The sequence below is a fragment of the Triturus cristatus genome, chromosome 10 (genome assembly GCF_964204655.1).
Source record: "Triturus cristatus chromosome 10, aTriCri1.1, whole genome shotgun sequence".
Classification (NCBI taxonomy): Eukaryota; Metazoa; Chordata; class Amphibia; order Caudata; family Salamandridae; genus Triturus; species Triturus cristatus.
This window is the reverse complement of record NC_140593.1, coordinates 587641380-587654512: the sequence shown is the minus strand read 5'-3', so window position 1 is coordinate 587654512 and position 13133 is coordinate 587641380. Positions and strand designations below refer to the sequence as shown.

Genomic DNA, 13133 nt, shown 5'->3' with positions numbered 1-13133 from the left:
CCTCCTTTGGATCGTATTGCGCATGGGCTTCGGCTCCATCCTCAGATTGTTTTTCACCAGCAGGGAAAGATGGAGCGTAGTAGTAACAGTGAAGATGCCCATGTGTGTGCTATCTAAATAAGATAAACTGGGACAGATACAGATAGCCGGGGAGGCAGGTGGGCGCGTGTAGATCTGCAGCTCTACATGCCAAGAACAGATGCATACTGGTAAGTAGCATATTCTGTTCGAGGCATATGAGCTGCAGATTGCACACTTGTGCATAGATTATATAGCAGTACCCACCGTTAGCGGCGACCACCCTTATCTGTTGCAGTGGTTTGAAATAACGTTTTGAGCACAGCCTGGCCCACACTAGCTTGTTGCTTAGTTTGCACATCCACACAATAGTGTTTGGTGAAAGTGTGCGGTGTTGACCATGTAGCTGCTTTGCAGATATCATCTAACGGGATGTTCCCTAAGAATGCCATGGAAGCCCCTATTTTTCGTGTAGAATGGGCTTTCGGGGGAATGGATAGCGTTCGCTTTGCGGTAGCAGATTTGAATGCATTTTACAACCCACCTAGCTATCCCCGATTTTGAGATGGTTACCTTTGTGCGGTGGAGAGAAAGAAACAAACAGTTGTTTGGTCTTACGGAAAGGTTGTGTTCTTTGAATGTAGTAGAGTAAGGCTCGTTTGACATCCAGTGTGTGAAGAGCCCTTTCTGCAACGGTCTGTGGTTGCGAGAAAAATACTGGTAGTTCTACTGTTTGGTTTAGGTGAAAGGGAGAAATGACTTTAGGGAGGAATTTTGGGTTGGTACGGAGAACAACCTTGTTATGGTGCATTTGGAGAAAGGGTTCTTGAATGGCAAGTGCTTGTATCTCACTGACCCTTCTAAGAGAAGTGATGGCTACAAGAAAAACGGTTTTCCATGTGAGAAATTGCAGTTCGCATTTGTGCAAAGGTTCGAAGGGCGGTCCCATTAGCCTAGTGAGAACTATATTTAAGTTCCACACAGGTGAGGGTGGCACTCTGGGGGGAATTATTCTTTTAAGGCCTTCCATGAAGGCTTTGATGGCAGGCACTCTAAAGTGATAGATGTTGCCTGTTTTGTAGGTAAGCTGCAATAGCTGCGAGGTATAGTCGAATGGACGTGTAGGCTAGATTGCACCTTTGTAGGTGGAGTAAGTAGCCTATGATGTGTTGAATGGACACGTCCAGTGGATTGATGGTGTTATGGCAATAAACAACAAAACGTTTCCACTTAGCGGCGTAGCACGCTCTAGTGGTAGGTCTTCTAGCTTCTCTGTTAACGTTCATACAGTCAGGGGGAAGATTTAGGTATCCGAATTCTAGGATTTCAGGAGCCAGATCACAAGGTTGAGCTGCGCTGGGTCTGGGTGTTTGATCTCTCCATGGTTCTGGGTTAAGAGGTGTGGAGAGAGGTGTAGTTTTTGGTGCGGTACTACAGATAGTTCCAGCAGTGTGGTATACCACGGTTGTCTGGCCCACGTTGGAGCTACTAGGATTAGTGTGAGGGAGTGTTGTAGTTTGCGCACCACTAGTGGAATGAGTGGGAGAAGCGGAAAAGCGTACGCAAATCTGCCTGACCAGTTCATCCATATCGTATTTCCTTTGGCAATGGGTGTGGGTATCTTGCGGCGAAGCTTGGGCATTTGGCGTTTGTGGGTGGCGAAGAGGTGTATCTGTGGATGCCCCCACATTTGAAAGTACGGGTGAAGAACTTGCGGGTCAAGCTCCCACTCGTGGATCTGTTGTGTCTGCCTGCTGAGCAGATCTGCCACTGTGTTTTGGACTCCTGGGAAATGCCGAGCTAGGAGAAAGATTTTCTGGGGTATTGCCCATCTCCATATGCTCTGTGCTAGGTGAGATGTGGAGAGTGTGTGCCGCCTTGTTTTTTAATATAATACATGGCTGTCATGTCTGTTCGGATCAGGACTGTCTTGCCTGAAATTTGAGTTTGAAAATATTTTAGGGCTAAGAAGATTGCTAGTAACTCCAGATGGTTGATATGGAGTAACTTTTGTTGAGGTGTCCACTTGCCCTGTGTGGTGAGATGTAGTAGATGAGCTCCCCAGCCGGAGAGCGATGCGTCCGTTGTCAGTACTATTTGAGGAACCGGGTCCAGGAACAGTCGACCTTTGGAAAGGTTTGTGGTGTTCCACCACTGCAGAGAGCGATGGGTGCGACCGTCTACCAACACCAGATCTGTTAATTGACCCTGGGCCTGGTTTCACTGGCGCGCTAAGCACTCTTGGAGGACGCATCTGGAGTCTTGCGTGAGGCACTATGAAAATGCAAGAGGCCATCATCCCTATTAGTTGCATAAACACTCAATCTGGAAGGGAGGGTTGTACTATGAATTTTGTGCGTAGAGCTTGAATGCTTGCAATCCTGGCAGGATTGGGGTAGGCTAGTGCTCTTGAGGTGTCTATGGTGGCACCGAGAGATTGTTTTATGTGGGATGGCTGGAGATGGGACTTCTGGTGGTTTACTGTGAAGCCAACCTGGTGGAGTAGTTGAATGGTGGTAGACGTGTGTTGTACACACTGATTGCATGACCTGGCTTTTATCAGCCAGTCGTCTAAGTATGGGAAGACGTGGATGTGTTGTCTTCGCAAATGTGCTGCTACCACTGCTAGGCACTTGGTGAATACCCTTGGCGCTGTTGTGACTCCGAACGGGAGCACTTTGAATTGTAAGTGTTGTCCGTCCACTACAAATCTGAGGTACTTCCGGTGAGCTTTGTGCACTGGAAAGTGGAAATAAGCGTCTTTTAGGTCTAAGGTGGTCAAAAAGTTGTTTTGGGAGAGGAGCGGAAGTACCTGCTGAAGCGTTACCATATGTGTTAGATCTGGGGGTTTCTAGTTGGCAGAGGTATACACCTTAGACCAAATAGGGACCCTTGCTTCTAGTCAGGGTACAGGGACACACACGGTAGATCACCCCTGCTCACCCTCTAGGTAGCCTGGCTCGAACAGACAGGCTTATCCCCAAGGCAATGTGCAAGGTATTTGCACGTAGACACCGCAATGATCCCCCCTCCGCACACCACAAACTTAGACCACACAGGTGAGTTATATCAAAAATAATATATCTTTATCTAGTTTCCGCAGTTGAAATCAAGCATCACAGGTTTACACAATATTCGCTTTCTTGGTTGGTCGGGATCGTAAGACGATAGTCTCTAGTCTCTTGTGTGATTCGATACTCACGGAGAATGAATCAGTTTGTAGGCGCTTGATGTTTAGGCAGCTACGTTGCTCCGGCGGTGTCGCTGCACTCGTTGTACAAGCGCTCCTCGGGCTGTTCGGTGCAAGGATTCCACAACTCCCTCGACGAGCCCCCAGTGACTATGTCGACGTCACCGGAGTCAGCCACTCACAGCGCGGCTTCGTAGAGCAGGGAAATAAGACTCTAGTTCTGCATCAGGCCTCCGGGTCGCGGCAAGGCATGTGCCGATGAGAACGTCGATCTTCTTGATGCGGCAACCGGTGTCAGGCCCGGGTCGGTGCGGTACTCTCCAGCAAGACAGAGCAGCCAGCCCACCTCACAGGCAGATGTCGATAAGCTTGGTAGAACAGTCCACGGTCCCTGCGGCACACAGCAGCGCAGGTGGGACACAGCAGAGTCTTGAGTTCTTGGCAACCTTTCTATCCCTGGGTTGCGAAACAGGAGGCCAGCTCTTCTCAGGCCCTTGGAGATTCAGTTGAAGACACAGCACACAGCAAAGTCTTGTTCGGTCAAGTGGATAGGGTCAGCACACAGCAAGACCCCTTCTCCTCCTCAGCTTCGGTTGTACAGCAGAACAGGTCAGCCTTTAGAGCACACAGCACGGCAACCTTCCTTTCGTTCTTCAGCGGTCCGTCTTTCAGCAGAGGTTCCTCTCGATGGTCGAATCTAAAAATCTGCTGTCAGGGGTCGTATACTTATACCCCTAAAAGTCTTTGAAGTCTTTGTGCAAGTGGGTCCTGAGCCCGGTCTGATCCAGTTCTGGGTGTTGCTGGAGCAATTTGTCTTCCTGGCCTCTACATTCTTTTCAGAGCGAGGGGCAGTCGTCAGCCACCCAGCAGGAGGTGGAGCCAGCAGAGTGGCAGGCAGTCACAGCCCTATTCAATCCCAGGTGCTATCTCCTCCCTCCACTCTCCTTGTAAATGTCGCCATTCAGCAGAGGGCTGACTCAGCCAACCTCCCGGGGGATCCCCAGTCCCTGTCACTCTCAAACCAGACAGTCAATCCACAAGCGCGCCCAGGCACACAGAAGGGTCAGACAAGAGAACAGCTACTCTAAAAAGTACTATTCTCCAACTCAGGATTTAAAAACAACCTCTCCTAAAAGATGTTATTAAATGCTGAGCTCAGGGATATCAAACACTCATGTCTTATCTTGTTCCTATGGGAAGATAGGCGGATAGCCATTGGCACCCGCCTCCCCCATGTTAGCCTATGGACCAAGATAACCTTGCAGCAGTGAACACACAAAATGGCCGGTGTTCACTACCAGAACATGTTACCTGCACTAGTACATGCTCTACCTTCTACATACACTGCACCCTGCCCAGGGGGGTACCTTGGGCCTTCCATAGGGATGACTGACGTGTACGAAAAGGGAAGGGTTAGGCCCGGCCAGTGTGGACACTGGCCAGGAGGACATGGCAGTCCGGGGACTGCAGGCAGGCCTGAGACACTGTTTTAGAGCTACACAGGTGGGTGGCGCAATCAGCGCTGCAGACCCACTAGTAGCATCTGTCATCACCAGCCCTGGCACACACAGTGCACTTTACTAGGGACTTCATGGTGATACAGATATGCCGATCAGGTATATCCAATCAATAGGATATTTTACACAGGGAGCACTTACACTCTGGCACTAATTAGCAGTGGCAGAGTGTCCAAAGCATCTAAACCAGCAAAACGAAATCCAGCACAGCATCAAAAATCCATGTAGCAGAGGCAAAAGATAGGGGAAAAACCCACGCCAAAGATGTCAGGTCTAACAATATGAAAATGGTCGGAGTGTACGTATGTGTTTAGGGGCCGAAGATCTAGGATGGGCCGCAGAGTCTCGTCCCTTTTTGGTATGGGAAAATATAGGGAGTAGACTCCCATGTTTTGTTTGTTGGAAGGAACGGGTTCTATTGCCTGTTTCTGTAGGAGGGAGATTACCTCCTGCTTTAGGAGTATTAAATGTTCTTGTGACATTGGGCGCTGCCTGGGTGGAATGTTTGGGCGGGTAGATATTAGTTCTAGGCAGTAGCCTGACCGAATTATTTGTGTTACCCATTTGTCTGAGGTGATGGTAGCCCAGACGGGAAGGAAATGTTGGAGTCTGCCCCTGACCGGAGAGGAATGGTCTGGGGGGAGCAGGGGGAAGTCATTGGGTAGGTGTTGTGGCAGAGCGCTCGTTGTTTGTTTTGCCTCTGCCTTCATTGTTACCCCTATAGCCGCCTCTTTGATAACCCCTCGTGAAGTTGGACTGAGTAGGGGATTTGTATGAAGTGGACGCGGTGTCTGAGGAGTAGCCTCTAGATGTACTTCGAAAGGAAGAGCGGCGAAAGGAGCGTCTAGGAGGGTGTGACTGTAAGGCTCCCATGGACTTCGCCGTATCCGTGTCCTTCATTTTTTCTAGGGCCTCATCCACCTTTGGGCCAAATAGATGTTCCCGGTCAAAGGGATGGTTAAGGATGGAGGCTTGTACCTCCGGTTTAAACCCTGATATTCTTAGCCAAGCATGGCGACGGAGGAGAACGCTGGTATTGATGGCCCTGGAAGCTGTGTCTGCTGCATCTAAGGCACGGCGTATAGAGGGCTTAGTAATAGTCTTACCCTCTTGAATTAGTTCGTTGGCCCTAGCTATATATTTTTCAGGGAGGTGGTACATTATGCTTTCTAACTCGTCATAATGTGCCCTGTCATATCTGGCCAATAGCGCTTGTGTATTGGCGATACGCCACATATTGGCTGCTTCTGACGCAGTGCGCTTTCCTGGTGTGTCCAGTAGCTTTGACTCTGTCAGGTGGTGGTGCTTCGCCTGACGCCTGCGAATTTGCCCTTTTACGTGCAGTGGATACCACTAGAGAATCTAGTGGCGCTGGCCCTCTGATGTAGGAGGGACCTGTGGGGGCAGCTTTGTATTTTTTTGCTATGCGCGGGTTAATGACCCTGGCCCTAACTGGGTCCTTAAAAACTTCTGGCGCATGCTTTACCACTCCTTTAAGCATAGGTAATATGGAGGTAGACCTATGTGTGGTGTTGAATGTGTCGAGGAGGAAATCTTCCTCCACGGGGTCGGTATGCAAGTCTACCCCGTGATAGTGTGCCGCCCTTTGCAGTAGATGGTGGAACCCCAAGGAGTCTTCTGGTGGAGATGGTCTGGAGGGGTAAAGATCATCTTGTGGGACGTTGGGGATATCAGGGATATTGTAGTCGTCCCATGGGTCTGGGGATCCTGTAGGGGTGGGGTCCCCTGTGGGTAGGTCCTGGGGGACATCCCCTATGTCATCATATGGGTCCCCGTTATCATCATCGTGTGGAGAAGGGGTGGAAGATCGAGGAGGTTGGGGTGGAGAAGGCTGATGGGGGTGGAGGTGGAGAAGGTGGAAGAGGTGGGGAAGTTATTCTGAACGGAGAGGTAGCAGAGTCCTTCCTCTTTGGAGGCGGAGGTGGAGCAGGCTTCTCCAAATGTCTATTTTTGTAAGAAAGTGTTAAATGTCCAGTTTTTGGATCCTTGGTGAGTGTTTTTTGCAAGGGATCCGGTGTAAATAAGTCCGGTGAGGCTGGTCGGTCCGTCGGCTCCGGGGCCGTTGGCTTTTTAGGCTTTTCTGTGCCCGTTCGTTGTTTGGAACCTGGTTTGGGAACCTCCGGACGCTTGGTCGGCTCCGAGATGGGTTTCGGCCTCGAAGTGTCGGTGGCCTTGTGTGCTTTGGTCGGCACCGAAGGTGGTGTCTGTGCCGAAGAGCTGGGTTTCGACCCCGAATGCTTCGGTGCGGGGTTCAGTGTCGATATGGAGATCGGCTTCTTTTTCGGTGCCGAAGCGTGTTTATCGGCACCGACGATAGGCTGGCTCGAGCCCGAGCCGCCGGAAGGCTTGCTTGGCTTCTTTACTGGGCTCAAAGGTGCAGTGTTGGAAGCAGTGTCCTTGGTCTTGCCTAGGCCCGGAGGCGAAGGTGTGACCGGAGCCTTTTTCGGTGCCTGCAGGGGTGTGTGTGTGTTGGGGGTGGGGATCAGTACTCACGACCCTCTGCGCGGGGGTGATGTCCTCCACATCTGAGTAGTCGGCCTCGGAAGCGCTGACGAGGCCCTCTTCGGTGTAACGCTCTGGAGCGTCAATGCCTTCTCCGAAGATTTCGCCCTGAATCGTCGTCGGGGAGTGCGACATAGTTCTTCTGGCTCTTCGGTCCCGAATAGTCATTTTGGACCGGAAGGACTTACACACCGGACAGTCTTGAGCCTCGTGTTCAGGGGAGAGGCAGAGATTGCATACCTCGTGGAGATCGGTGTGGGTAAATTTGGACCCACATCGAAGGCACTTTTTAAATGGAGTCCTTTCCATTAGCCAGGACTGAGGCTTGGAGAGGGCCAAAGGCCGCCGTCGATGACTGGAACCGAAGGTCTGTGCCGATGAGAAGGCGCGTCGAGTAGGGGAGATCGCGATCGAAACAATAACGCGGTTTGGGGTAAGGATTGCGCGTCGAACTGGAAGCTGTTTGGAACCGGAGCGCGAAGATTACATCAGAGGATGGAGCCGAAGCCCATGCGCAATACGAACCAAGGGAGGAGTCACCGACCTCGTGACTTCCAAACACTTTCCAAGAGGAAAAACAAACTGCAAACATCCGGGCCCAACACCAGATGGCGATCTATGCACAAGTGTGTAATCTGCAGCTCATATGCCTCGAACATTGAGGTATCGTTTTAAAGGTAAATACTTGACTGGCAGAGTTGAAGTTCTGGGCACAGACTCAGGGGTCTCCAAGGGTCAGGTAGGTACAGTTGGTTCACCCTCAGCGGCACAAGGGCGGCCGGGTGCAGAGAGAGTTAGGCCCAATGTTATCCTATGAGGGATGGGGGGCCTTGGTTGGTGGCTGCTGTCTGGCAAGCCACGCGGCTGTGGGAGCTGGGCTCCTGGTCACTTACTCAGGGCAAGTATATAGGTGTAGAGGTTGCACTGCCAGGGCCACTCAGGCGGCTGGGTGCAGGGTGCTTTTGAGCCTTCGGGCACTCAATTGATTTTAATGGGAAATCTCCGGTTTAGAAAAAGACTGCAAGCTCGGGGCGAGGATTCTTCAGGTGCCACCACCACTTCGAGAGGTAAGTTGCGTAGTTGGAGGATAGGTAGGTACCCTGGGATTGGGCACAGGGGGCCGCCGGGTGCAGGGGTGCCTTTTGGTGTCGGGAAATCTTACCCTCTGTTGATCGCGGTTGGGGGGGTACCTGGTTCTGAGGCTGCAGGCTTCTTCAGGAGTGTCGAGGGAGGTCCTTGGGTGCCGGACTCAGGGTCGGTGTCGCCGTGGGGTCATGCTCGTGGTCTTTGTTCACTCCGGCACAGGCCAGGCTTGGCGGGTGCAGAGTGTGCTGGGTTCGCGGTTCCGTGTTGCTGCCAGGGATTAGAAGTAGATTTTGAGTCGAGCCTCTACTCATGGGAGTCCCAGGGGTTTAGAGTCAAAAGGTAGCCAGGTCCTCCAGGGTTTGTGAGGTTGCTGGCCACAAGAGATGCCGGGTTGGAGCAGGTTTGAGGGTCGACAGGCCAGTAGTGCTGGGGCCAAAGCAGTTGGTGTCTTCCTCTTCTTAGCAGCTGCAGGACAGGTCTTCTTTCTTCTAGCTCTTCTTCGGATTTTGGAATCTGGAGTCTGGGGAAGGAAGGTTCAGGGTGCCCCTAAATACTAGATTTAGGGGAGTTACCGGTAGGTGAAGGGCAGAGACCAATGGGTCCCTGTCCTGGGGTGGGTACAGCCCCTATCCTGCCTCTCTCCTGTGGGAGGGGGGCAGTAGCCTAGTCCCGATAGGGTAGGGCTTCCTATCTTCAAGATGGCAAGAGCCCGGAGATGTGCTTCACCTCGCCTCCCCCACCTGAGGGGTGGGGTTGGCAGGCTGGCACATCCCCTGTCCTTATTTGGGGTTTCTGGCCAAGCTTCCCGCCAGAGTGTGGGGTTGCAGTGGCCTGGGGAAGCTCACAGAGGCGGCATGCCTTTGAAGCTTCCCCCTGCCCATCTCGGGGGAGGAGATTTAGCACCTCGCCCAAGATGTGCATTGTTGCAGGCCCAGGAGAGCAGGGGCTCTCCTACCCAGGGGTCCAGCAACATGTCTGCTGAGTGGTAGCCTAGGCAGCCTCAGAACAGACGTTGATTGCAGGTTAGGTTTTTGGGGGCATCTCCAAGATGCCCTCTGGGGTGCTTGGTACATTAAATCCCACACTGGCATCAGTGTGGGTTTAATGTGCTGAGAAGTTTGATACCAAACCTCAGTCTTCAGTGTTGCTATTATGGTGCGGTGGAGTTAGTGTTTGACGAGCTCTCAGCACCATGTACTCTTAAATGGCAGCACTGCACACAGTGCCCAGGAATGGACCTGGGTACTGTAGGGGCACAGGGCTACTGCTCCTGTGCCCACAACATTGGCATAGGGCACCCAGCTAGAGGGGTGGCTGATGTATGCCAGGGCAGCGTAGGCGATGGGCAGGGCACACAAGGATGTGTGCCATATCGACTCTGTTTTGTCTTGTACCCAGACGTGTGCGTGTGCGCGTGCTTGTGTGTGTGTACAGGGCCCCTAAGGGCAGCACAATAAGTGCTGCAGCCCTTAGAGGCCTTCCCTGGTCACAAGGCCCTGGGTACCTAGGGTACCATTTACCAGGGGCTGACATGTGGCCAGGGTTTGCCAATTTGGGTTTTGTGTTTCTAGGGAAGGAACATAGGCCCTGGGCACCTGATTGGCAGGAGTCCAGGGTACACTCAGTCAAAGTACATTCAGCAATTCAGCAAAAAGTGGGAGCATACCATGCAAGAAAGATGGCACTTTCTCACAGGATCCAGGAAAGGATCCAAGAGGGGCCCATGGTGACAGAGGTGCAGAACCCACGGAGACTCCAACTGAGCCTGCGAGGCCCTGAAAGTGCGCCTGCAGGAAAAATCTGCCCAAATATGGCATCATAAAATTCTTTTAATTGGATGGGGGTCCCTCCTGGTCTCGGAATGGGAGGGAAACGCGAAGCCTACCCAGGCACCCGCTTTCAGGGGCCTCGAATGCAGAGACTCATCTGTCTCGTCATGTGACAGACACGGTGAAGTTGAAGCATGCTTTGACTTCATGTACTGAACTGACATCGACTAGGAGGAAGAAGACTTTGACCTCACGGAGCAGAGCTTGGGCATTCCTCTTGACCAAGATAGATAGGGCAATCTCCTTGGTGCCGTACGCCGGGCCGCGATCAGCTTTAGGGACCGCTCTCTCAAAGCCTTGACACGATGACCCAACAATCGGAGCGACTGAGTCTAGGTTGCACTCCAGGCACCAAAGACACACAAGGGGGGGGGGGGGGGGTTGGGGGGGCTCATCGACAGACATGGTGTGGAGACTGAGGTCGCACGGCTTGAACCCAGAGGTCTATATACGGGACATGCCTACACATGAAAAGGACTCCACGAAAAGTCAGAAAAAAATCTGTGCAAATGTGACAGGGGGTTTCTCTCTTCACACAGATCTGCGCTGGCTGGTGCAGAAAGAAAGGAACGAATGTCAGCGCGCCAAGGTGGCACCTATATAGACGATCCAGATGTCATGACTACGAACCAGACGCCTACGTCGTCACGCGGAGTCGACAGACACCACACATCAGCACACAGGGATACTGCTATTAAAAATCTTCCAGGTCCAGCTGGATGCCTTGAAGTGCAAAGATAAGGAATCTGCGGCTAGATGTCATATCAGATCTTGCAATTAGTTTACAAAGTCATAATTCAGTTTTACCATGTTTTCCTAGGTGAACGCTTCACTTCTTACACCATACATAACTGCATACCTGTTACAAGGCAGCAATCACACTATTAGACTGCTTAACAAGAAACTACATGCAACAGATAACATTGAGGTTTTTCTTTTAAGGTATTGTCTTACTAATTTTATGAAAAAAAAGCCTACATAAGTAATATTCACCTGGGCATCAAATGTACGTCCCGAGTGACACAGGTTGTTTAAGTCGCAAAGTATAAAACCAGGAAGGATCTCCTCCTCCTCTATTCCTTTAAGTCTGATCTTCAAGTTTTCACCAGGAGAGACTGCTTCTGTTTCTACTTCATCTGATAGGAGTCCGAGGACTTCCACTGTGTGCTTAAGAGGGAAAAAACCAAAACTTTAACATCCAGATATGTTTTCTAGTCAAACCCCAAAAAACTTCACAAATGTCTATTGTGAAAGTCAGTAAAAAAATCACTTGGTCGTTCAATTTAATAGTGACGGTCATCTTTCTTAGGACAATCATAAATGGACAATCATAAATAAACAATCCTTGAAGTCTCCAGGTATTTACTCAAACAACTCTATACTTTGATATAAAACAAACCAACACTACCTGAATAACAAACTTATTACTGTCAAAAATGTCTTTCCGAAACACTTTGTTCAGTTCCTCATTTATTATCACTCCAATACCGCCTCTAAATTGGGAGCCAGGGCTGGGAAAAGGGAACAACGTGAAAGGGCTATGCGCTGAAGAACTAAGAAGGGATTTCAAGCCATTAGAAATAAGGACACTTTCCATCTCCCTAACATGCAACTTGCCGTACTATTTAATGAACATCACAACATTGCACTATTTGGTTGAAAGTCTTCAGAGTCTGTTCATTAAACTCCACAATCTTTCACAGAACTGTTCCCTGAACCACAGCCTCCTGTTGGTACAAAGCCGATGTTACATGACTGATTCATCTTAATCCAGTGGTTGGTACCAATAGCATGCGTTTGGAGGGCTCGCTAAATCTATCTCGACTACCTCCTCTGTGTCCAGGGACTCAGTCTGTAGTACACAGAGGCACACTTTATTCACATACAAATATGACCACCTGTTTAATGTGGCGCTTTATGTAACATGCACACCTGCTTGCATGCCACCCTAGTAGAACCATCCATTTAAGATCAACTCTCAGTTGTGTTGCTTCAAATACAGATATCACTGCTGCCGACACACAGCCTGCCTTTTTACAAAATGTAAAAAAGTTTTCTGTGTAGGGGCTGGGAAAACAAAAATAAATTGCAGGTAAGATTTTCCAGATCACCCTTTAGTACAGAATTGTTTTGGGGTCATTCAGTACATAGGAGTTTCTGGGTTGTATGCTGCACGGGTACTGCAGTTTACCACTACAGTCCAAGAATGCAGTACTGATACATTGTTAGAGAAGTTACTTACTTTAAACCATGTTTTTTTTCCGGGTACTAGAAATGGAGAGGGCTAGAATCTCCAGATTTAGAATGACAGTTTATAGCAATACCAATAGCCAGTCAGTGCTTTATATAGTTTATAAAAAAATATTTTAATACATTAAGTACAAATAATATTTAAAATTAATACCCATGATCAGCACCAGAAGGTGGCAGTACTTTGAGGCAGAGACAACACCAAACAGCATAATAACTCCTTAGCACTAAATTTCAATTAACAGGGCCACTAAGGCTAATGTTACCTTATGGAACTACTTTTGGGTAAGTTTCCTGGAATCCTCTTTGGCTCTCCATTTCTTTGAAGGTTAAGGGATACAGAAGCAGGTACAATGCTTCAAACTATTCTTTGGGTTCCAATCGTATTTGAGGGACACAATAAGAAAGCAAGTTACTTACCTGTAACTACAGTTGTCCAGTATTGGTACCTTTCATAGATTAACATGCCTGAATCATTCCTCGTCGTAGAGATGAGTCCCACAGTAAAATATACAAGTAGTGCCATAAATGTGAGAAGTTGGCCTGGCATATGGTGGTCACTAGTTATAGTGGCCACCTTGCACCAGTCCAATTCGACTCTTATGGTAGATAGGTTTAAGACAACCTTTTAAAGAAAGCTATCCTAGTGGTAGCTGGAGAGCAGCCTTCAGGCTAAGTCTCAGAGGAATGTAAAGCAGCTTGTTTTACCTTATAATCTCC

General features: G+C 49.8%; 1 protein-coding gene across 4 annotated transcripts in view; it reads right to left on the bottom strand.

Annotated features, from left to right (window-relative positions):
* Positions 1–13133, bottom strand: part of GSPT1 (G1 to S phase transition 1) — a 583971-nt gene that overhangs the window by 205607 nt on the left and 365231 nt on the right. For all 4 annotated transcript variants that reach the window (XM_085632101.1, XM_085632103.1, XM_085632104.1 and 1 more), the window contains one exon: positions 11157–11330. In XM_085632101.1, the coding sequence (XP_085488227.1) occupies positions 11157–11330 (174 nt within the window). The remainder of the gene's footprint in view (positions 1–11156; positions 11331–13133) is intronic.